Below are 25,541 nucleotides of genomic sequence, written 5' to 3' on the forward strand. Positions count from 1 at the left end.
AACCAGGCTTTGGTGTTAAATTCACTTGTACTGTTTACAATGCTACTCAGGTTATTAATCATGAATGCCCCTGTGCACGTGAAAGCCCACATTAACAATGAGGATTGGCTATGGAAACATAGTGGGTCGTTCACAATGGATTCTCTGGGCTGTGGAAAATCTGACAAATGCTTCGAGTCAAGTTCTGGTAAAGCACAGTGTTGTTAGTTATGGAGCTAAAAAGAGGTTTGAGTTATTTTAGAGGTTTGTTATGCATGGAAATATCAGAACAAATTTGATGGACAAAGTGATGAGGATGTTGTTTTGTGGCTCTAATGAATCTCATGCTGGTTAACCTTGCATCTCAACACTGCTGCCTATAATCTGTTCCCCAACATTGATAAAGGGGACTGGAGAGACGCCAGACAGCTCTCTGCTTCAACCATATCAGGCAAATGGCCCGTTTTATCAGACATGTTGTTGGTCCCTAGTGGCACTGCTAGCATCACAGCAAGGTCTATAAACAATGTTCGAGTTTCAAGTTCAAGTTTGTTTATTATTTGTCATAATAAAATACAGAATACTTTATGATGAAATGCTTGTTTCTGTATGAGCCCCTGAGAGTGTGCTACATACAGTAAAAAAAAAAAGTAAGTAAAGGAATGCTATAATATTGCTTAATATAATATTGTTACCTGTTCCAATGGCAGCCATAATTTGAATTTCACTTGCACACACTCCTTGGTGGAAGTGATGATTTGGCACAAAAAAATCGTGTCAGGAGACAACAACACAGATCCATCATTTTGGTAATGGTACCTATTGTATGAATTTGCTTTCCTTTCTTTCAAAGGCCTTCACTGGGTCATCAGGGATGGACATGGATATTTTGCCAACCCATGATACACACACAAACACTAGGCTTGGGAGATATTGCAATTTCCCTACTGATGATATTGCTTTAAGACAAACAACGATAAATTATATTATCGTCCAAACAAGCTGAAAGACGCATATGTTGCAGCTTTTATTTTGAAAGATTATGACTGGAAGTCTTATTGTTGTGGTCACTAGCTTGAAACAGGTCTTTGCTACAAAGTTAAAGGAACACGCCAACATTTTGGGAAATTAGCTTACCGTCTTCTCCTTTGGGAGAGGCTACCCGTACATGTCCGCTTCCATTCATTGTGCTAAGCTAGGCTAACATGCAGCCAGATAGCTTTCTACTGAAAGCACAGAGAGAAAACTTGTATCTATCTTCTTGTTTCTCTCTGGAGAAGACGGTAAGCGAATTTCCCAAAAGGTTGGCGTGTTCTTTTAACTTTTCAATCTCGGGGGAAGATTCAAGCATACATTTATTTACTCGCCCTTAATTGAAGCAAAGATACAGGCTGGGGGAACGTTAGCTTTAGCTGAGGCTAATAGTAGTGGTGGACGCTACAGTAGCTGTTAGCACCCACATGCCTCGCTGGTTACTGGCTACATACTATACCGCTGGGCTTTGCTCGCTTCATATTACAGCCAGGCAAATTAACATACAATTAAATTAACTTTAGATCTCCCGGACAACGGTATGTCATGTCATTTTATTTTACTTACTCAGAAACATTTTATACCTAAACATAACATCCGGGCCACTTATTTGTCAAAGACTTACCGAGAAGGTGTTGAAATTATCCAACTTCTAGTTTACTGGGGGCTGACATGTTGATTAGAACATAACATTCATTATTTTCACTCCAACTCGCATTCGATTCATCCTGGCAGCCCCCGGTAAACTTAACCCCTAACTTAGGGCTGGGCGATATAACGATAATTATCGCGATATATTTTAATAATCAATATCGAAAAAGAAAAAGATCGAATTATTATTTATTTGGACAGACTTGTCTTTCTTGCCTGCAACTTAAAGTAATGGCTTTGCTTGTCCAAATGACAATACTGACCAAATTGAGATTTATTTTTCTCTTTTATTTTGTTTGCTTTCTAATTTAAAATACAGTTTGACACAGTAGGCTATGTGTGCTAGCAGAACTAGACTCCAGTCACGAGTCACAGTGCACATGTGCAGTGGTTTGTCCACCAAAAAAGCGCCAAAAGATAGAAAAGAAACTACCGGTAGCAGAGCCAGAACTGTTCAACTCCCCTGGAGCCACAGCCAGCAGAGAAGCCGGTTTACTTTAGCTTTCAAACCAGCTGCAGCCTGAGAACTGGAGTGTGAGGGGATGTAACACTAAAGATGGCGGCAACAACAAAGAATTGCTGCAAAATAAACATGGGTACATATGTTGTTTAAAAAAATATATATATATATATATTTTTTTATATATTCGATATTTTTTTGTATCAAGTTTTTTTGTATTGTTATCGATATCGTTATCGCGATATCATTTTTGGCCATATCGCCCAGCCCTACCCTAACTGCTCACGATGAGCAGGTTGGCACCTTGCATGATTGCCGCCGCTGTCAGTGTGTGAATGTGTGAGTGAATGTGAGGCATAAGATGTAAATCACTTCAGATAAAAGCGCTATATAAATGCAGTCCATTTACCATTTAATGTTACTAATATTTACATTTTCCAACTGTGAGCCGTTTTGATATCAGCTAGTGGGAATCTCTGGCACATTTGCTGCTGTTCACTCTCTCCAATGTTGAGTCTTTACTGCCACCTGCTGAGGTCGCTTGCTGTATTTCCTATATAATCTAGGCTCTGCCTCTACTCCATTAAAATAGACCAGGCTTTCATGATGAATGGTGTTTGACGCCATCTCTATCATGAGCTCATAATACATGTTTATAAACAGGCTGGCCGACTCCCGTTATTTCTGAATTGGGACTTATTTCTTCAATACAACATGCATGTCCTCTCACCTCTGGAGCTGGTGGGTTATATGACTGGGCTGGCTTTCTCCGTGTCCCAGAGATAGGGCCTAGAGGTGAGAGAGAGAGAGGTTAACACAATAACAATCAGTTTCACAGGCTCAACAGTGTCTTGTGTCATGGATTTGTACTATACTGTGTGTGTGTGTGTGTGTGCATGCGTGTGTGTATGCGTGTGCGTGTGTGTGTGTGTGTGTGCGTGCGTGCGTGCGTGCGTGTGTGTGTGTGTACCTGGATCTGCTGGTATAGGATCTGTTGTTCTTGCTGGTACAGGACATGCTGCTGCTGGGTGTGCTCCATCAGTCGCTCATCCTGCGGCGCCGCATACATCTTCTGTAGCTGTTCACACTCCTGTTGACACACACACACAGTTACACAAAACTAGGGGAGTGGAGCACAAACAAGGCCCACACAAGCAGTTATGTACTGTCACTTTAAAACTTAAAATTACTTACATGAGACAAATTCAGTTGCAGGGGTGAAATGGCGCTTCTGTCTAAGTGGATAGATAAACTCAAAGAATCTCACTATAACATAACAGTCATGTAGCACAGGGGTTCCCAAACTTTTCAGGCCAGGGCCCAGAAAATAAGGCGTCAGAGAGCCGCGGCCCAATGGACATCGTCATTTTTTTTTTTTTTTTTTTTTTTTGCCATGTGACCGATTTTTTAAGCCAAATATCACTTCAATCCTATTAAGTTAGTTCAAGTTAGTTATTCATTTATATGTGCTATTTATGAGAGGGCTAACTTGTTGCAAAATAATAATGATAATAATAATAGCCTCATTAAAATACTATTGTTGCTTCGGTTGTTTTCAGCGTTTTATGTGCATAATCTGTTATTTAGTTTGAAATGTTCGTTGAAATAAGTAGATTTTTCGTTTTTGTTTATTTATTAAGTTAATATAAAACCATATAGTCACATTTTAGAATACAATAGAATAGAATTTTAGAATACAACTAGAAACACTGTCCTGGCCTGCTTCTAAGTTCAGTGGCCTGACAAAAAATAAATAAAATAAATAAAATAAAAAAAATAAAAAATAAAAACAATATTTTTTTTTATTTTTTTTTTATTTTTTTTAAATCATCTCGCGGCCCACCCGTGGCTGCTCGCGGCCCACCTTTGGGTCGCGACCCCGACTTTGGGAACCACTGATGTAGCAGACCCATCCCTACCTATCCCCACTATAACATAACAGTCATGTAGCAGACCCATCCCTACCTATCCCCACTATAACATAACAGTCATGTAGCAGACCCATCCCTACCTATCCCCACTATAACATAACATAACAGTCATGTAGCAGACCCATCCCTACCTATCCCCACTATAACATAACATAACAGTCATGTAGCAGACCCATCCCTACCTATCCTCACTATAACATAACATAACAGTCATGTAGCAGACCCATCCCTACCTATCCCCACTATAACATAACAGTCATGTAGCAGACCCATCCCTACCTATCCCCACTATAAGATAACATAACAGTCATGTAGCAAACCCATCCCTACCTATCCTCACTATAACATAACATAACAGTCATGTAGCAGACCCATCCCTACATATCCCCACTATAACATAACAGTCATGTAGCAGACCCATCCCTACCTATCCTCACTATAACATAACAGTCATGTAGCAGACCCATCCCTACCTATCCCCACTATAACATAACAGTCATGTAGCAGACCCATCCCTACCTATCCCCACTATAACATAACAGTCATGTAGCAGACCCATCCCTACCTACCCCCACTATAACATAACAGTCATGTAGCAGACCCATCCCTACCTATCCCCACTATAACATAACACAACAGTCATGTAGCAGACCCATCCCTACCTATCCCCACTATAACATAACAGTCATGTAGCAGACCCATCCCTACCTATCCCCACTATAACATAACAGTCATGTAGCAGACCCATCCCTACCTATCCTCACTATAACATAACAGTCATGTAGCAGAAAGCAGACCCATCCCTACATATCCCCACTATAACATAACATAACAGTCATGTAGCAGACCCATCCCTACCTATCCCCACTATAACATAACATAACAGTCATGTAGCAGACCCATCCCTACCTATCCCCACTATAACATAACAGTCATGTAGCAGACCCATCCCTACCTATCCCCACTATAACATAACAGTCATCAGACCCATCCCTACCTATCCCCACTATAACATAACATAACAGTCATGTAGCAGACCCATCCCTACCCATTCTCACTATAACATAACAGTCATGTAGCACAGTGGTTCCCAAAGTGGGGGTCGCGAGCCGCCGTGGGGGGGGTCACCAGATGATAATAATAAAATAAAATCAAAATAATAATAATAATAATAATACATTATTTTTTTTAATGCAGTCGGGCCACTGAACTTAGAAGCAGGCCAGGCCAGTGTTTCTAGTTGCAGCGGCGCAATAGTTAGATAACCTAGGTGGGGAACAACCAGGACATCACTGCAACTCACACAAGTTGGAGAACTATCTCTCTCTCTCTCTTGCTCACACACACACACACAAAGGGAGCCGCATGTGATTGGTGGAGGCGGGACCCTTACAAAAAACTAAAAATCCATCAAAATCAGTGTTGTTGCTAATCATTGACACATGCTAGCTTGTAATAATCCCCCCCAGAAAAATCTACTTTGCATTTGATATATTGCAAATATATGCCATCACACACACATTTAACGCATTTAAAGGGTTAGAATTATAAAATGAATATGTGGTGTTATGATCAGGGCTGAAGTTAAATAAAAGATTTATGAAAGAAAAAGTGGTAAATTATTTCAACATATAGTAATATTTTTATGGTGTTTTTGAAGAGTGAGTATTTCTTTCAATCTGACATTACAAAACAACTGAAAATCCATCAAAATCAGTGTTGTTGCTAATCATTCATATGCTAGATAGCCTGTTTAACAATACTTTGTGATGCCATCACAAACACTGGCATTTAACACATTCCCGGCCATTGGGATCCGTCTAATCTCACTCTATGAGGCCAGCTTCTCATAACAACATTTCACTGTGCGTGAGGTTGTTTGTAGAGCTAAATCTATATTTTATATTATTGCTATGTGTCCATTGTCATTGTCAATTGACAGTATAAACCTTCCCTTCAATATGCCATAAAGAAATAATTTTTTCATCAATATGTTCCCATTTTATAGCGTAGTGAATATGAACTATATACCAGATTGGTCTAGGGTAATTCCTGCAAAGCTAGTTATGGGCGCTAAGCTAATAACGTTAAATCGATTGGCGTTTCAGCCCTACACAAGCTACAGTTAAAAATCTAAATGCATATGATTGGTATTATGATCCACCATGAATGCATGAAAGGGGGGGGCGGGGGAAGTCGTTTCTGATTATTGATTACCAATAACAGCATTCGTTATTACAACAACATGCGCTGATCTATGATAGCTATGATAGCTACGATAACAAGACCCGATCAGGCTGAAATTGACATCAAATCGCTCTTACCTGTGGCCGGTTGGATTCCAAAAAGAATTTCCCAGTTATTGATCGCCATCTGGTAGATCGATATGTCCATTGGCTGATGCTATATTCCTTTACTGCATACTGAATTCGGCGTCACAATAAGTATTCCATGCGATCGGTTGAAGCCATAGCTTCAGGCTAACAGAAAAATTAACCCGGAATGAAAAAAAAGTGACACCAGGTCTGAAACAAGGATTACTCCATTCTCGAGACAGCGCCACTACCAGGATCTGGCCGGTAATGCACTTTTCCGAATCCCAAAGGCATTTTCCAGCCAACATTGAGTAGGATATTAAAATGGAATAAAAGCAAAAACGAGTCAATAACTTATATATACGTGGTTGGCCCTTTAACACTTTGCATGCCACGCCCGAGATTTCTCGGGTTTACCCCCCGCGGGTTGAATGCCCACTCACGAGAATTCTCGTATTTTCTCTTTTTTTTTGTGCGATCTGAAATCATATTTCATCAACCGAGTCTACCGTTGGAAATTCAGCTACCTCAGGCGCTCAGATGTGAAAAAAGCACCCCCTATCGTCTCCCAGGTGGTAATTCACCCTTTTGTATTGAACTCAATGAAAATGAATGAGAAAAAAAAAAACGCACTCCACATTTTACTTCTCACTCACGCAGCCGGCATCTACCAGCTTCATGCTGGACTCTCAGAGCAGCGGGGAATGTGTTTTACAGTATACACGGTGAATCAATAAAAAGATTGATTTTTTCGAATGGCGATCAGGAATTGGAATAATCCATTTGGATACCATCTGATCTCAGGTAAGGAATCTATGTTACAAGTCTAAGGATAATCAGACCCGTTTTCTCGGATATATAAGCTTTTATGTTATTATGTGATATGGCTGTTTGACTGCGCGCCGTCAGGAAATAGGAGAAGCGATTTTCAGCGCGCGCCACGAGCGTGCATGCGTACACATAATACTTTCGATAATCTAGCGTTTATTTGAAAACGATTCATAAATAGGCCGAACAATGACAACGTTCTAGAATATTCCAGTAAAAGGCGATTATCATGGAAACCTCTTTTTTCTCCGTGAAAACGAGGGGTTTTCTAAATGCTATGAAACGGAAATTAACCGATAAAAAAACAATCTGCTTCGACAATGTTGACTGGAAATAAGTCATTGATAATGCGACGGGCAGATTAGACACATAGCCATAATTTAAAACATAGATTAGGCGATATTAACGTTAACATTGAAGTGGCCTTGGGCATTCAAGGGGGTAAAAAGGAATTAAGCTTGGGCAGTCAAGCATGGAGCCCAATAACGTATATATACGTGTTTGGCCAGGACAGTGTTAAAGGGTACAAATAAAATAATTCCTGCACCAGAATGCAGGAAATGAAGTCTTTGTAACAAAACATTTCCTGGTGGGGGACCCCCAGACCCCTCGCTTAAAAAGTGGCCTGACTGGGGCTATATTTTGCAATATATTTCCTGGCCTGAATGATTTCCCCAGTCCGGCCCTGGTTAAAAGCCTCCAATGCTTATTAGTGTGTGTGTTTCAACCATACATTTCCATTTATAAATATATTTTTTTTTAAGTACCGGTATTGAATTTTTTTTCTTTTTTTTTCTGGCTCTCTGACACCGTTATTTCGGGGGTCGTGGCCTGAAAACTTTGGGAACCCCTGATGTAGCAGACCCATCCCTACCTATCCTCACTATAACATAACAGTAGTGTAGCAGACCCATCCCTACATAAAAACGGCAGCCGTTTCACACATCATATATCTGAGGACTTATTATAATCCTACGATAACTCTGATGCCTAATCTGACAGCAGGTTATTGATCCTGGTGAGTTGAGCCAGCTAAAACAAGTTTATGGTATAAACCACTGAAAGTTCTACCGGAAATGTTTTTTAGGTGACGTGAAGGCCATGTAGGTCATCCTTTTAGTAATCTTGTTAACTTCAGTAGAGCTTCCTCATGACTAGCAGCCTGTGTCTCCATCCGTCTGCTTCGCAGAGTTACGTAAATAACAGCACCACATGCTCATGTAATTAGGCTAATGTAACCATCCTGATTATGTTTAGTTCATTAATTAATTCAACTAATGTGTTTTAGTTTACAAAAGACTCCCAACTGACATCCTAGTTCAAGAGGCAGCCTGATGTTCAACGTCAACCACCTTCCTTCATGACGGGGGGCCAAGTTAACACATTCCCCGCCAAAGATGAGTGCACTTGTTAAAGCCCGCCAATCGAATTCTGCCAACAACGAGGATCGTTATTTATTTTATTCGCTATTTCCATTCATAATTCATCCTGTTGTGCTGTGGATATGTGTGGCACTCTGTCTGAGACCGCAACGGTCCGATACCGCTGCCTGGTGGTATGCGGTCGATGTTGCACTTACTCTCTGAAGGAAGTTTGACTCTGTCCGTCACTGAAAGTCATCCGGGTAGGGGTTTTCTTGTAACGTGGGTCAAGATCCTCACTCGATCGCATTGACTCGTCAATCCGACGCCGGATTCATTATACTGTGGGGAGTTATGGCATGGGCCAAATGGACATACAATCTAGCAGATGGCAATCAAATAATTGGAATATTCTTTTTGCAGTCTCATCGGCCACAGGTAAGAGCAATCTAACGTTAATTTCAGCTTGATTGTGCCTTGTTCTCACAGCCATCGCTCTGATCAACGTATGCCGTTGTACGAATGCAGTTATTGACAATCAATTAATCATAAACGACCCCCCCCCCCCCTTTCACGCATGCATGATGGAACATAATATACCGATCATATGCATTTGAATTTTGTAATTGTAGCGTGTATAGGGACAAAATGCCAATGGATTAAGTATAATATGCGTTGTGGGTAGGGATGTCCGATATTATCGGTCTACCGATATTATCGGCCAATATTGGCATTAAAATGTAATATCGGAAAATATCGGTATCGGTTTTCATTCATTTCATACATTTATTTAACCTTTATTTACCCAGGCAAGCAAGTAAGAACAAATTCTTATTTTATTTGTCAAAAGTATGCATAATGTTGTGTTAATTCCACAACAAGATATATGTTAATTACCTGAAATGATTCCGTTTTTTGGGGGGGGGGAACCCTGCATATATCGGTATCGGTTGATATCGGTATCGGAAATTAAGAGTTGGACAATATCGGTATATCGGTTATCGGTAAAAAAGCCAATATCGAACATCCCTAGTCGTGGGTCATTACTAGCCTTCGAAGAATTACCCCAGACCACTCAAAAAACATACTTATATTCACCACGGTATAAAACGATAACGTATGGATGGAATTTTTTTTTCTTTTCCACATCTTGAACGAGAGATACACAATGTCAAATGGGCCATAGTATTGCATATATAGCTATAATATTTAAATAGTTATAGGCCTGCAAACAAGGTGAACGACTGCCACCGTTTACAGTGCTAGCGTCAGCTGCTAAGGATGAGGCTAATCCCCGGCGGTCAATGTGTTAAGTATGGCTGCCCCCATGTTTGACGCCAATGACTGCTTCAGAATTCTCCATGCTACATAATATTTGTATGCACTTTTTCCAGTATGCGATCCGTTAGTATGCAAAAACGCAAAAGAGATTCGTATGAATACCAAAAGGATCAACATTTGAAGTGATCCAGCTACTACCCATTTTTAACCCACTCCTGCTCCTATTCTACACCCAACTTGGACTCCTGCTTCTCCTACCGTTTTCCCCTTGGATTCTCACTCCCCCCCCTCCCCCCATTTTTCACTCGCCTCAAAACCCACCTGTTCTCCCTTGCCTTCAACCCTCCCCACCCATAATCCCCCCCCCCCCCCCCCAACCTGATTGATGTCTGTCCCCAGTCTTTTTTGTGCTATCATGCTGTCTTCCCTGTTCCCCCCATGGTCTCATGTTCCTTTTGTTTTGTTTCTTTGTTTTTGTTTCTTTGCTTTTGTTTCTTTGTTTGTACTCTTGCTCCCGACTATTGTCAGCGACTTCGGGTTATTGAGAAGCGCTATATAAATTAAATTAATTATTATTTATTATTAAGTGTGGAGTGGATGGTGGCTACAAGATCATTTCAATCCCACAATTCTTTACGCCAGGGGTTCTCAACCCTTTTCATACCACGAGTCACGACCCCATTTTATGTAGGAATTTTTTTGGGGACCCCACACTTAACACATTGTGCGCCAAGAGCGGCGTAAATCGTTATTGCCCGCCATGCGTTGAACGCCAACAACGGTGTATCACGTGTTTGGGATCAATATTAAATTTTTTCGCCATGGCATTCATAATTCATCCAGCCTCCCTCCGGATCGCAGCCGGACCCTGTTCTGATATTGCAACGCCTCAATACCGCCGCCTGGTGGATGGTCGGGCGAGTTACACTCACGCCAAACCGGAAGTGGCGATCGGTGCATCGAGGAAATTCCTCCGCCAGAGATATATTGTGGCGTGGATCAATATACACACTCGAGTGCATTCGGATCGCTTTCGAAATGCAATAATAGATATGATTTCGGCGTTTATTGCGTCATAAAAACCGGAAATGGATCTAGCAGATCGACGTCAAATAATTGGGATATTTTTCCTCAGTCTCATCGGCGAACGGTAAGAGGAAACTAACGTTACTTTCAGCTTGATTGTCCATTTCTTTGTTTGCAATCAGTCTGATCAATATATCAACCCATACTAAATAAAGCAGTTACTGATGATCAAGGAATTATAAACGACCCCCCTTTCCTTCACGCATGATGAAGCATAATGTATACCGATCATATACATTTGAATTTTTTAATATAGCGTGTATAGGAAAGAAACGCCAATCGATAATCTATCATTATGCTTCAGGGCCTATAACTAGCGTTTTTGGAATTACAGCAGAAAAGCTTAAAAACATACTTATATTCTCTACGGTATTAACACAACAATGTATGAATGAAAAAATATAACGTTCCCACATCCGGAACGATAGATACCCGATGTTGAATGGGCCATAGTAATGCAGATATAGCTATAATATTTTAAAAGATATAGCCCTGCAAAGAAGGTAAACAGCGGTGGCAGAGAGGGCATAATGATGGGCACAATGCATGGCGCCCAATGTGTTAATGTATCGCGTAATTTCAACATGGAATAAAGGAATGTCAAAATAAAAGCACACATTGTTGAACTTGATCATATTAGAACATTTTATTACAGCACTATGTTATCAATACACATTTAAAAAACAAGGCATATTTAGCCAAAATATGTTGCCAGAACATAAAAAAAAATAATAATAATAAATAATATATATATATATATATTTGTTTTACTTGCCAATACGCAACCCCACTGTCATCTACCCACGACCCCACTTTGGGTCGCGACCCGTAGTTTGAGAAGCGCTGGTTTACGCCATTAGGTCTGTTATTTCTGGTCAGTGAAAATGTCCTAAACAAACATAAAAACAACTAGATTGGCATTCCGAGAGATGTCTACACTTGCGTGCGAGCGCCCACTGCTGAGCGAATGGCGATGTGAGTGGCACGCGGGCTGTTTGTGTTTTCCTTCAGTCATGATGTGCTTTATCGGGGGGGGGGGGGTCTTGGATGGGGATGTGGTGGGGATTGATGTGTGGGGTGTTTGGGGACTGGCTGTTCTGGGGGGGGTTCACATGCCTTCGAGCAATGCTGTACTTATTTTATGCCTATTCTTATAGGCATGTTCTACGTTACACTACTTTTATACCTATTCGTATTTGTATTTTATTCTGTCGACTGTATGCCGATTTTATTTTTTTTGATCCACTTTTTCTCCTCCTGTTTTTCTGTGTTTTTCTCCCATCCCAATTTAGTCGTGCCAATTTCCCCCCTCCCCTTCCTGGTCGTTGCTCGCATGTGCCCCCCACTGGTCGGTCTAGGGAGGGTTGATAGATACTATCGCATGTCCCCTCCGATACATGCGGAGTCAGCCAGCCACTTCTTTTCACCTGCCAGCGCGGACTCTCATTGGTGAGGTGTAACGTGTGGGAGGCTCACACTACCCTCACAATCTCCCTTCCTCGCTGTGCAGGCGCCCTGACCGACCTGTAGGAGTCCATGTTTACAATGACCAGATTACCACCCACCGGCTTCCCTCCCGCTGACTCTGCCAATTGAGCCAGTATGACGGCCGGCCAAGCCGGAGGCAACACTGACAGCAGGATTCGATACCAGTGTCTCACACGTTGGTGACGAGCGCTTAGTCCGCTGCACCACCCAGCCGCCCTGACTGTATGCTGATTTTATGTTCATTTTGTGCTACTTGCTGTGGGGCACTTTGGGCTGCGGTCCATGTGTGAAGGGTGCTATATAGATGGTTGTAATTATTTATTATTATCATTATATTATAAAACATTTATGGATGGATTGAAATGTCTAAGTCTCGACTACATTGAAAATTAGGATGACCTCAATTGTCCTTTGAGAATAAATAAAGGTTTGAATGAAAACAAACTGCAGTGTGTCAGTAGCTAACTGCTGATTTCTAACAAACTGCAGTGTGTCAGTAGCCAACTGCTGAGCTCTAACAAAGCTAAGCAGTGCAGCAACAAGCTATAACCAGTGGTGTTCATTGGTGGTTTTCAATTGAACAGCATGACCTGTATGGATTGACATTAATTATGTAATTGATGTTGCCAGCTGTTACCAGGTTTATAGGTAACACTATGCTACATATCAAAGATAGTCTTCATGTCACTATATATTGCTAGCATAGCGTCGCCCAATTCTACCACTAATGCAAATGAACAAGCCAGTCTGCATAAATGAACAAGCCAGTCTGCATAAATGACTAAACACACCTGTGACTACCACCTGGTCTACATCCTCTAGGGCTGTACCAAATGACATTTCTTAACATTCGAAGCTTCTATTGAAGTATTCGAACGAAGCTTCGAATGTATGTCATCATATTTTATGACGTAATCAAAAATAAATATATTTTTTAGTGCCGTCAATAGATACATTTTTTTTTACTAATTAATCTCACAATTTTCTGTAATTAATCTAGATTAAAAATAGCATTTTTCTACTTAACACTTTGCCGCCCGACCACGAGTTAATACGGGTTTCGAATCCATGCGTTGTGGACAGAATCACGTATAAAGCCGTGGCAAGTTGTTATTGCGTTTATTCCATTTTAATAACCGGGTCAAGGTCTGCATATATTCCCTAGTCTGTGAATTCCAGAAGATGCAATACCGGCCAGATCCTCTTAGGGGCGCCATCGCGCTACTGCAATGTGCCCTGTGGGCGAACGGGTGACTTATTTTTTTCCCTTTCAATGGATATTTTTAGTACCCGGATTCTGAATCAGCATCTTGTACCGTGGATTACGTTTCGAATTGCAGATTTCACCATGGAATAAGGGGATTTATCATCAGCCAATGGACATATCGATCTACCAGATGCCGATCGATAACGGGGAAATGCTCGGGGGTATCTCACCGGCTCATGGTAAGATCTTTTTCACATAAATTACAACCGGATCAGAGCTTGCTATGATACGCAACCAGCCGAGCAGCGTATGTGGCTAGTTACACGACCACTGTTATTGGTAATCAATAATAATAAACGACGCCCCCCCCCCCCCCCCCCCCCCCTTTGATGCATACATGCTTTGGGACAGTCCCGATGATATGCAGTTTGAGTTATTTCTTTAACACATTGAATATAACGTTAGCAGCTATTAGCCCTATAACTAGCCTTCCAGAAAATATACGAGACAAAATCCACTATAATGCTTATATTCACGGCGCTATAAAATGACAACCTATTGATGCATTTTTTTTCTTTAAGCCATTTTGAAGGGACGGTTTATGAACTCAATTGACAATGAGAATGGGCAGATAGCAATACTATAAAGTATAGATTTAGCTCTACAAAAAGACACCGGTCCTCAACCACTATATTAGACGGGTCCCAGCGGTCGCCAATGTGTTAAGACCGAAGCTTGTAACAGATATTTACTTGAGTAAAATCATGGAATTAATGTAAAATCAACACAAAGAAAGTATATTTAGATTCAAATACTATTTTAATAGCTTTCTTTGAATAGTTTCTCTCATGTGAAATAAAAAAATAAAACAAAACCATCAACATTGACTCAGCTAGACCTCTTTCTTATATCCGCGGCGAATATACTGCTGAAAGTTCAGAACGTTGACGATTTTTCACTCCATAGATTAATCTAGATTAATTTATTTTAATGCTTTAAATTATTTAAAGGGGACATGCATTGCTATTCCTAGCACTATTTGGGCAACTTTACACAATTCATGCGAGTCTATGGAACACCTCTGTAAGGTTTTATTCAAAAAAATTCATTGTTTTATATTTCTAATCAAGTACTCAAAAGCCACATTTTTCTCACTTTGGATTTCAGGCTATGACAGTCATCCACACAGTCTGCGAGTGAGAGAGAGAGACACGGAGCACTGTGTAAACTCTCTCTCCCTCTCCCGTTTGAGGAAGTGTTCCACTGTGCGCTACAGCCATAGACGGGGCGTTAGTTATGCTCCCGAATCGAGAGAGAGAGATAGAGACAGACAGAGAGACGACAGCACGACGCACGTGTGTGTATGTGTGCTCTGTCGCGAGGGTGTATCCGTTTCTCCCTCTCTCTCGCTCTCTGTCAAACCCTGTTTGATGAAGTGTCGGGTTACAGAGAGAGAGAGAGAGAGAGAGAGAGAGAGAGAGAGAGAGAGAGAGAGAGAGAGAGAGACACAGAGCACTGTGTAAACAAAGCTGCATGTGTGAGATAAGCAGGTCCCCATCTATGCGCTACAACCACAGAGCCAATTGGATCACTATCCGCTCCATCCTCGCCACGTGACGTCACGATGCGAGTCAAATCAGAATGACCTAATTAACTCGAGCAGGAAATGGTCTGAGCTGAATGAGAGCAATCCGCCAATATGGTATTTAGAGACACAGACACATTGATACTAACTACTATTACTATAATACAATGCTAGACACTGAAAAAAGCCATTTATAATGCATGGCACCTTTAAATTAATCTCCAAAGTTAAAGCATTCATTTTGACAGCCCTAATTTTTTTATATTCTCAAACAAAATCCTCAATTTGAATAAAGTTATTAATCTGATTAAATTAATATATTTTTTTTATCAAATCAACTTTCTTTAATGAATATAACTTGTCAGTTTCGTCAACATAAATAATCCAATAAGGGCACGGTTGGTACGAAAGTGATGGTGACGTCTTGCAAGCGGATGCAGATAGATAAATAAAACATTTATCATAAATGATGTACCTAAGTTTTTATGACGAGTCATATACTATAACAGTATAATACTATAATATTAGTGTAGCCTAAACTCTATCTGCAACTGTGAAGAAAAACCCCATTGGTTTAAACAGAATGAATAGACCAAAAAAATATAAGAACTTTTTTTTTACATTTAAAATTCGAATGTTGATTTAGAATTCGAATGTCAACATTATGAACAGCCCTACGAAAACTGGTTTATTCCTAGACCAACTCCTTCATAGTCAGGAGGATCTAGTGACAAACCTGCTACCACTCTGTCACAGCCTTTTTTTTTTTTTTTTTTTTTTTTTTTTTTTTAAAGGACATCACAATTAAAGGTCCCGTGCATTATAAATGGCTTTTTCCAGTGTTTAGCATTGTTTTATAGCAATATGGGGTTATATGGGGGCAATCAATGGGCCTGTGTCTCTAATGACCATATTGGCGGTTTTGCTCTAATTCAGTTGAGACAATTTCCTCCTCCAGTGAATTAAGTCATTCTGATTCGACTCATTTGACTTTATAATAATAAATGTGTGAACTATTTGTGCGTGTGTGTGTGTGTGTGTGTATTTCTTAACCGTTTCTGCGCCAAAAACTAGTTAACTTGTTATAGCCCGCCTGTGGCACTCTGTCTGAGACCGCAACGGTCCGATACCGCCGCCTAATGCCTTGCGGCCGCTATTGCAATCCATTTGAAACAATGTGGTTTGTTTTCTCGGCTGAGCTGCGGCGTGGGGGCGGGTTCTAAACACTCCGGCAAAACAAGCGCTTATAGGGATGGCATCGACAAGGGTGCCCGCCCGCCCGTTCATGTGCAATGCTGGATAACGTTGGACACAGGATCGCTGTGGATATTTGGAATGGCGATGCGATAATTGGATTATTATTTTTGCAGTACATCAGAGACAAGGTAAGGATATGTTATCAATCTTGCGTTGATCCGATATTTTTTTCCCCGCGATCGCAGCGTGTCTGTAATGTACTGTGTAATGTATGTCGTCGGTGTCGCTCGAAGCATAGAAAAACTACCCCCCCCCCACCCTTTCGTGCATGCATGATGAAACATAATACCGATAATCTAGTGTTGATTTCAGATTGATTCAATAATCAGGCGAGAAATGGCACAATTTATAATGAAATGCAGAAAAGTGCTGTTTGCCGGAGTTTCCTCGGATTACTCTAAAACTATACTCATATTCACCACGGTATAAAACGGGAACGTATCGATGGAAAAAATATTTCTTTATGGCATATTGAACGGAAGGTTCATACTGTCAATTGACAATGATATTGATTCCATAGCTATAATATAAAATATAGGTTTAGCTCTACAAACAAGGTGACCGATTACATGGGGTTAATGGGTGGCATGAGCCTATGCACTTCCCGGAAGGGGCGTGGCACTCAATGTGTTAACGCCACTTTTGATTTGAAAGTGTACATTATTCTATCTGTGTTTGACTTTACATTTTGGATTTCTAAAGTGATTTTTTTTTTTATCTTTTGTTGAATTTTTGGAAATATAACCATGTGTCTCTGTATGCCTGTTTTGTTCTATGTGGACCCCAGGAGGAATAGCTGTTGCCTAGGTGACAGCTTATGGGGATCCGAATAAACAATAAACAATCCTTTGCTGTTGATTTTGACAACACCATTTCACAACAATCGCTAAAGGCTATAGCAGCGTATTGGTACAGGGAGGAAGGCACTGCTCTGCATGCTCGTCAGACCGCTCCGGCCAGGAAACACAGAAGTGCGTGAGATTCTCGTGCTAAGCTTGCATTTGTAACCCAGTAACCCTCTTATCTCCAGTACGTCAGTGGTCGTCTAGCTAGCTCATCCAATTGTCCAGCCTCATTATATTGATAACAGTCTCTAGGTGAGTGAGGTCATCCCTCTACCTCACAGCACCCCCGTCATCTCTGCAGAGGTTAGCAGGTGTCTCGCTGGGTGAGATCTTGTGTTTACACTCGTCTAAAGTAATCCGCTGTGTAGCAATTACACCCGGCATGCAAGGGTGTCATTATTCTCTTGTCACAGCGTGCCTGACCATTCACCTCATTACACCTCCAACGTCACACTTCATTGAGCCTCAAGCTCACTTAATGGCTTCTAGTAATGTGATCCCTGCTGTCCACATGCATGAAGACAGGCTGTGTCCCCATCAACTGTCCACAAGCATGAAGACAGGCCAACATCAGCATAAACTATGATCTGGTCAAACTCTCCCCACCCCTGGCCCGGCCTGTGCAGGGATCGCTTCAATTCACCTATTATGTAAATCAAGACAGGAAGTGACATTTCGATACAATTTGGAAATTGAATATTTGAACTGAAGAATCTTTTGGCTACGAAAACATTCTTATATTCCGTCTATAAAGAAACTACACTACATTCACTCAGCAGAGTTGGAGTAACAGCAGAAACATTACCACTAGGGTTGGGGGAAAATATTGTTTTGAGGTGAACAGACTGAAAACAATATCTTATTAGATAAAACAGATGTATATATTTGCATTGCCGATGTTAAAGATTTCCATTGGGGACATAATTTGCAGTTGAAAAAAGGTAACAAATCGCAATATATCACAATATTGTGATATTACAATTATTATATTATATAGTATTACAAATATTACTAAATTAACAGAACATTATAATTGAGTTAAATCCCTCGCCAACAGAAGAAACAGTTGTACGCCCAGTGCTTAGAAGTAACCCACATTAAGAATTAAAATATGTGATTTTGTTGTTTTGATCATGGACTCTGATAACTATTTGTTCTGATTTGTGATTTTAATTCTGTATTTTACTGTTGATTTTATTATATCTTTTTAGAAAAGCCTCAATGGACTGGTGTCGAAAACTAGCACTTGTGCTATACACACGCAAAACAGCGCATCTGGTCTGTCCACTGTGGCTGGTCCAATGTGGCTGTGGTGTCCTTTTTAAATAAACATTTTCATTCATTCATTCTATGGCTAAGGAAAAGTTCAATCAATATATGTTAACATGAGCTACTCTCATGAACCAGAAACCAGAGAAGTAAGTCAGTTGTTATACCCAAATCAGCTTTATATAGTAGTCTCAGTTATGATACAGAAACATTTACCCATATACTCAGAATATTCCCCTGGGTGCTCTGTGTCATCTTTGACATGTTTCCCAAGTAATTGTCTATGGAGCTGCTTCGGAGATCATACCTGATGATATCATGAATTTACATTTTAGTTTTGGGATTTGGGAAAGAGTTGCTCCTGTTCACTAATATTTTTAGACTGTCTTAGACCAGAGAAATGACATGTATGCATTCTTAAATTGGGCGCAGTTCAAATATCATCATTGGGTGCAGACTTTGGTTCATCATGACAGGTGTGAACATATCATGTGGATTCTGGTGCGCATTAAACAATACCAAAATAACTGGGGGTCTCTGTCCACTTCCAATTGAATCATGGTGTGGACCATCTCGGGTGGGAAAGAATTAAAAAGGAGATGATCAGACCCACCCTAACCATCACTATGCTATTGGCCTGGCCCTGGAAACAGCATTAGTACCTTCTATGAAGGGATGCACAATATATCGGTGACCATATTGTATTGACCGGTGTCTGTGATGTTTTTCATATATCTGTATGGGTCCGATGAGCAAAATTGGGCAGATACTGTAGTGTACATATCGGCAAACATATATTTAGCTGGTAATAGTGATTTTTTTTATTGATCGGCCTGATGAGCAAAACTGGGACAATGTGAACAACTGATGATTATTTCTCGGTCTAGCTGCCGTTGTGTGTCTTTTTCTTTCTGTTTGTTTGGGTAACGTGACAATGTTGGATTGTGGGCTAACATTGTTTTAGTATGTAGAAAAATAGTATGGACACAATTTAACCCATTCATTGCCGGAGCTTATATCCATCCTTGTAGCCTCTCTGCCAGCTCTATTTGTCTATGAAGATGTTCACCTTCTTTGCAGGGCTATAACTTTTTAAATTGTATTGCTAAATTGACATTACTATGGCCCATTCAACATCTATCGTTCAGGATGTAGGAACGTTTTACTTTTTCATTCACACATTCATACAATAATACGGTCTAGAGTATAAATATGTTTTTATCGTTTTCTGCAGTATTTCATAGAACGTGAGATATAGCCATAAATGCATATATTAGATCATCAAATGCAGTTTGCTACCGATCGACGCCAGATAAAAAATGTCAACTGTACACGGTCCTAGACGTGTTGACTGATTATCTGCGGTTGACCGGAGGGGGGGGTCGTTTATAATTCAATGACCGACGTTAAATGATTTATGTAGTATGGGTGATATATAGATCAGAGCAGTTTGTATCGAAAATGGTAAAGAAAAACGCTGAAACTCACCCCAGTCTCCTCTTACCGTTGGGTGATGAGCGTGGAGCAAAAAGATCGCTATTATGGGATGTTGATCTAGGTGATCCAGTTCCGGTTTGTATAATACTAATACACGTCCAATCATGTTGTTTATTGAGTTATGGCAACGGATCAATATGCACAGTGTCTGGATAGAGTCGGGGACGGACTAAGCACTTCCGGCCACTTCCGGTTTTGGCAACTCGCCGATCGGCCACCAGGTGGCGGTATTGAAGAGTTACAGAGTTGAGCGGAGTCCTACAACACCAGCAAAGACTCCGTGGGTGAAATGTGAATACCATGACGAAAATATGAAATATTGATCTCAAAGACGCTGTAAGACGTCATTGGCAGATTACGCATGGCGGAGAATGACGTCTTAACACGTCATCGGCGGAGAAAGGGTTAATGATCATTGAATATGTTTCCGTTATCGACCATAACAGATATGTTAATATGGGTTATTGGCATCAGCCAACATTTTCATAATGGGTGCGTCTCTACTTCTAACTGGACAGCTTCTGAACAAACATCTCATCGAATGCCTATCACGGCTTTGTTTGCGTTTTTGTTTCCAGTTCCTTGTCAGTTGTCAGACCTCCGACCCCTGAGACGGCTCAGTTCCATGACCTCCACTGATCCATGGCTGCCTCATGATGCTCCTCGGTCAGACGGGGACATCTCCAGCCTGCCTGGTGACTCAGGGCAAATTATGTCGTGAGGCTTTTGGATCACCGTCACTAGGTGCCTGAGCCGGGGCTGCTGACGGAGTCTCTATCGGCATGCGAGGACGGAGGGCAAACTCAAACATGGTGAGAGATGATGGTGAGTGAGATGATGGGAGGAAAGCAGCCATATGTTTACTCATTATTCCATTAAGAACAATGGTCAAGAAATAGGATGCCTTTTTAGCATGTATGTCCCAGCAAGGTTGGTACTGTGGTGGAACCCGAGAGGTTAATAAAGCATGTGGGCCAAATCGTCATGGTTGATACTATTGTTAAAACATTACTTAATCAAATACATTTTAGATTCAGGAGTTCAGTAAGGACTTGATGTAAACACGTTTCGCAATTATTCCACAACAATGTGGAACGCCCTACCCACAGCCGTAAAATAATGTGAATCCCTTCCCTCCTTCAAAACCGCTCTCAAAGAGCACCTACGGGAGGCTGCTATTCGAAACTGGCCCCGGTAAATATCCAAACCCCCCCCCATATATTATAATTCAATGACCGACGTTAAATGATTTATGTAGTATGGGTGATATATAGATCAGAGCAGTTTGTATCGAAAATGGTAAAGAAAAACGCTGAAACTCACCCCAGTCTCCTCTTACCGTTGGGTGATGAGCGTGGAGCAAAAAGATCGCTATTATGGGATGTTGATCTAGGTGATCCAGTTCCGGTTTGTATAATACTAATACACGTCCAATCATGTTGTTTATTGAGTTATGGCAACGGATCAATATGCACAGTGTCTGGATAGAGTCGGGGACGGACTAAGCACTTCCGGCCACTTCCGGTTTTGGCAACTCGCCGATCGGCCACCAGGTGGCGGTATTGAAGAGTTACAGAGTTGAGCGGAGTCCTACAACACCAGCAAAGACTCCGTGGGTGAAATGTGAATACCATGACGAAAATATGAAATATTGATCTCAAAGACGCTGTAAGACGTCATTGGCAGATTACGCATGGCGGAGAATGACGTCTTAACACGTCATCGGCGGAGAAAGGGTTAATGATCATTGAATATGTTTCCGTTATCGACCATAACAGATATGTTAATATGGGTTATTGGCATCAGCCAACATTTTCATAATGGGTGCGTCTCTACTTCTAACTGGACAGCTTCTGAACAAACATCTCATCGAATGCCTATCACGGCTTTGTTTGCGTTTTTGTTTCCAGTTCCTTGTCAGTTGTCAGACCTCCGACCCCTGAGACGGCTCAGTTCCATGACCTCCACTGATCCATGGCTGCCTCATGATGCTCCTCGGTCAGACGGGGACATCTCCAGCCTGCCTGGTGACTCGGGGCAAATTATGTCGTGAGGCTTTTGGATCACCGTCACTAGGTGCCTGAGCCGGGGCTGCTGACGGAGTCTCTATCGGCATGCGAGGACGGAGGGCAAACTCAAACATGGTGAGAGATGATGGTGAGTGAGATGATGGGAGGAAAGCAGCCATATGTTTACTCATTATTCCATTAAGAACAATGGTCAAGAAATAATCAAATACATTTTAGATTCAGGAGTTCAGTAAGGACTTGATGTAAACACGTTTCGCAATTATTCCACAACAATGTGGAACGCCCTACCCACAGCCGTAAAATAATGTGAATCCCTTCCCTCCTTCAAAACCGCTCTCAAAGAGCACCTACGGGAGGCTGCTATTCGAAACTGGCCCCGGTAAATATCCAAACCCCCCCCCACCCAACCCCCTCCAATGTACAGTTTCTTCCGCCTCGAATGTATATATTCTTTTTTTATGACCTCTTTCTCTGAAACAGTACTGTATATTTTTCTGGTCTGCATCCCCTTAACACTTATATAACTTCCCCTTAAACTTTTTAAATATTATAGCTATATCGACATTACTATGGCCCATTCAACATCGGGTATCTATCGTTCCGGATGTGGGAACGTTATATTTTTTCATTCATACATTGTTGTGTTAATACCGTCGAGAATATAAGTATGTTTTTAAGGTTTTCTGCTGTAATTCCAAAAACGCGAGTTATAGGCCCTGAAGCTATGATAAATTATCGATTGGCGTTTCTTTCCTATACACCCTATATTAAAAAATTCAAATGTATATGATCGGTATACATTATGCTTCATCATGCGTGAAGGAAAGGGGGGGGGGTCGTTTATAATTCCTTGATCGTCAGTAACGGCTTTATTTAGTATGGGTTGATATGTTGATCAGATGGTTTGCAGTGAAATTAATAAACAATCGGGCTGAAAATAACGTTATATTCCTCTTACCATTTGCCGATGAGACTGGAGGAAAAATATTCCAATTATTTGACGTTGATCTGCTAGATCCATTTCCCGTTTTTATGACGCAATAAACGGCGAAATCATATTGGTTATTGCGTTTCGAAAGCGATCCCATGCACTCGAGTGTGTATCTAGACCCACGTTACAGGATATTACTGCCGGAGGAATTTCCTCAATGCACCAGCGCCACTTCCGGTTTGGCTTGGAGTGTAACTCGCCCGATCATCCACCAGGCGGCGGTATTGAGGCGTTGCAATATCAGACAGGGTCCAGCTGCAGTCCCGGAGGGAGGCTGGATGAATTATGAATGCCATGGCGAAAAAATTTAATATTGATCCCAAAAACGCGTTTATTCGTTGTTGGCGTTCAACGCATGGCGGGCAATAACAAATAATCACGTTGGCGTCCAATGTATTAACAATTGTTAGTATTGAGCCGTACTGTATTGTACCCATTCTGCAATATGTTAATAAAGTTTTCAATCAATCAATCAATCAATCAATCAATCAATCAATCAATCAATCAATCAATCAATCAATCAATGTTCTCTGGCCAGGAGAAAGGATCAAGCACCCTCCCCCCACAGCAATTCTGTGAGTTTGCCTCTTAAGCTTTCAGGGAAAGGGTGGCGGGGGGGGGCACGAACAGGTGAGGGGTGTAAGGGGAGAGGAAGGGGAGGAGACAGGGGGAGGTGTGAACAGAGGTCTTAGATGGAAACTTCCACAGTATCGATCTATAAATAAAGTATCTATCTCGATCTATCTGCCGTGGTTAAGTTGAACCTCCCCAAATTCCATCTCGCTTCGACACTTGACTTGGATTCTTTTCCGGCGGTGGATCAGATTAAATAGAGGTCAAATGGTGCTGGTTGAGCAGAGACAACTATGTTTTATATTGTTCAAGCCAACCGAGTGGAGCATCTTCACCTATGACCCGCTAAGTGTCGGGAGTGTTATTGTAGCCGGGGCGGGCAGCACACCTGTTTGAGTTGCCTGATGAGGCTGCTGTTCTCCAGGTGGGCCTTGAAGGCCTGGATGGTGGCGGCTCCGTCCGAGAACCTCCTGACCGGTGAGAAGCGCTCCATGGGCAGGTGGAGTGTGTTACAGTCCTTATAGCTGGACCTGGGGACAAGACAAGATGGAGGACACACACACACACATACAACACGCACAAACACACACATGAACACAGACAGGTGGATGCATCCGGAAACACACACACAGATCAAGACACACACAGACAGACGTATAGTGATGGATGTTGAACAAACACATTGACATGCATGAAAACACAAACAATTATACAAAGACACAGAGATGACAGACACAAACACGTGAGCGAGAACACACACACACACACACACACACACACACACACACACACACACACACACACATTTGAACATTGTCACCAAACACATGTGTCATACTACCCTATAGCATAGGAAACAGTCACTCAAGTCATTACATTTCATCAAGTTATGATACACCTGAAATCCATGTGACAAGGATTGTTGAGATTGTAAATGTTGATCATCAGCCAAAGAAGGGGGGCAAATAGACACCCTTGATACTGGTACAGTAGTTCTAATTAGAGACCCTTTTATGGATATTTCCAACAAATTGGATAAGTTACTTTCAATCTAGACCATATTCTTTTCATTATCTATAACTAACGCCCTGACTCTCTTCTCTCTCTAAATCACTTGAACGTGCCGTATCCAGCCAGCTCTTGAGTATCTATTACAGAACAACCTCCTAGACCCAAATCAGTCAGGTCAAGTTCAAGTCTGGTCACTCCACAGAGACGGCCCTCATAACACAGAGGCTCCTCACTTAGCAAAGCAAAATGCCTCTCCTCAGTCTCCTGGACCAGCAGCCTTCGACACAGTCAACCATCAATGCCTCCTCGCATCCCTTGCAGGAATGAGAGTTGCAGGTTCTGCACTGGCATGGCTGTCATCCTACCTCAACGACCAATGCTATTAAGTATGATGAGATGCACCCTATCGGACCTTACACTAGAGGCCAACCAACTCCTCCTGCAGTCACGCCTCGATTATTGCAGTGCTCTGCTAGCTGGTTTACTGGCTTGCGTCACCAAAGCATTTCAACTCATACAGAACGCAGTGGACCGCCTGATCTCCAACCTAAGAAAGTCAGCCCACATCACCCAACTTCTCAGAGAGCTGCACTGGCTTCCCATTGCCGCACAAATTCGCTTAAAAGTTCTTGACCTGGCATTCCGTGCAACAATGGCTCCCTCCTACCTTCAATCAATGGTCTAACTACCCGCTCCTCTTCGGGCTCCAGCGGGTTCATTGAAACGAAGCAGGCTACTCACTGTCCTTGCTCCATGGTGGTGGAATGAACTTCCGGACAGTTGAAACCCGACCAATCTTCCGCCATCGACTAACAACACACTTTTCTAGGCTACTATGTCTATATACTACTAAATACTATGCCT

At 41.6% G+C, this 25,541-nt stretch overlaps 1 protein-coding gene across 2 annotated transcripts in view; it reads right to left on the reverse strand.

The window, feature by feature from the left end:
- The window catches only part of sik3 (SIK family kinase 3), a 133,627-nt gene that overhangs the window by 17,022 nt on the left and 91,064 nt on the right, over positions 1-25,541 (reverse strand). For both annotated transcript variants that reach the window (XM_084317414.1, XM_084317415.1), the window contains exons 16-18: positions 24,055-24,196; positions 3,093-3,212; positions 2,853-2,911 (exon numbers count right to left, since the gene is read on the reverse strand). In XM_084317414.1, coding sequence (XP_084173540.1) covers positions 2,853-2,911; positions 3,093-3,212; positions 24,055-24,196 — 321 coding nt within the window. The remainder of the gene's footprint in view (positions 1-2,852; positions 2,912-3,092; positions 3,213-24,054; positions 24,197-25,541) is intronic.

The sequence above is a fragment of the Notolepis coatsorum genome (assembly GCF_963971535.1).
Source record: "Notolepis coatsorum genome assembly, chromosome: 1".
In the NCBI taxonomy this organism is placed as follows: Eukaryota; Metazoa; Chordata; class Actinopteri; order Aulopiformes; family Paralepididae; genus Notolepis; species Notolepis coatsorum.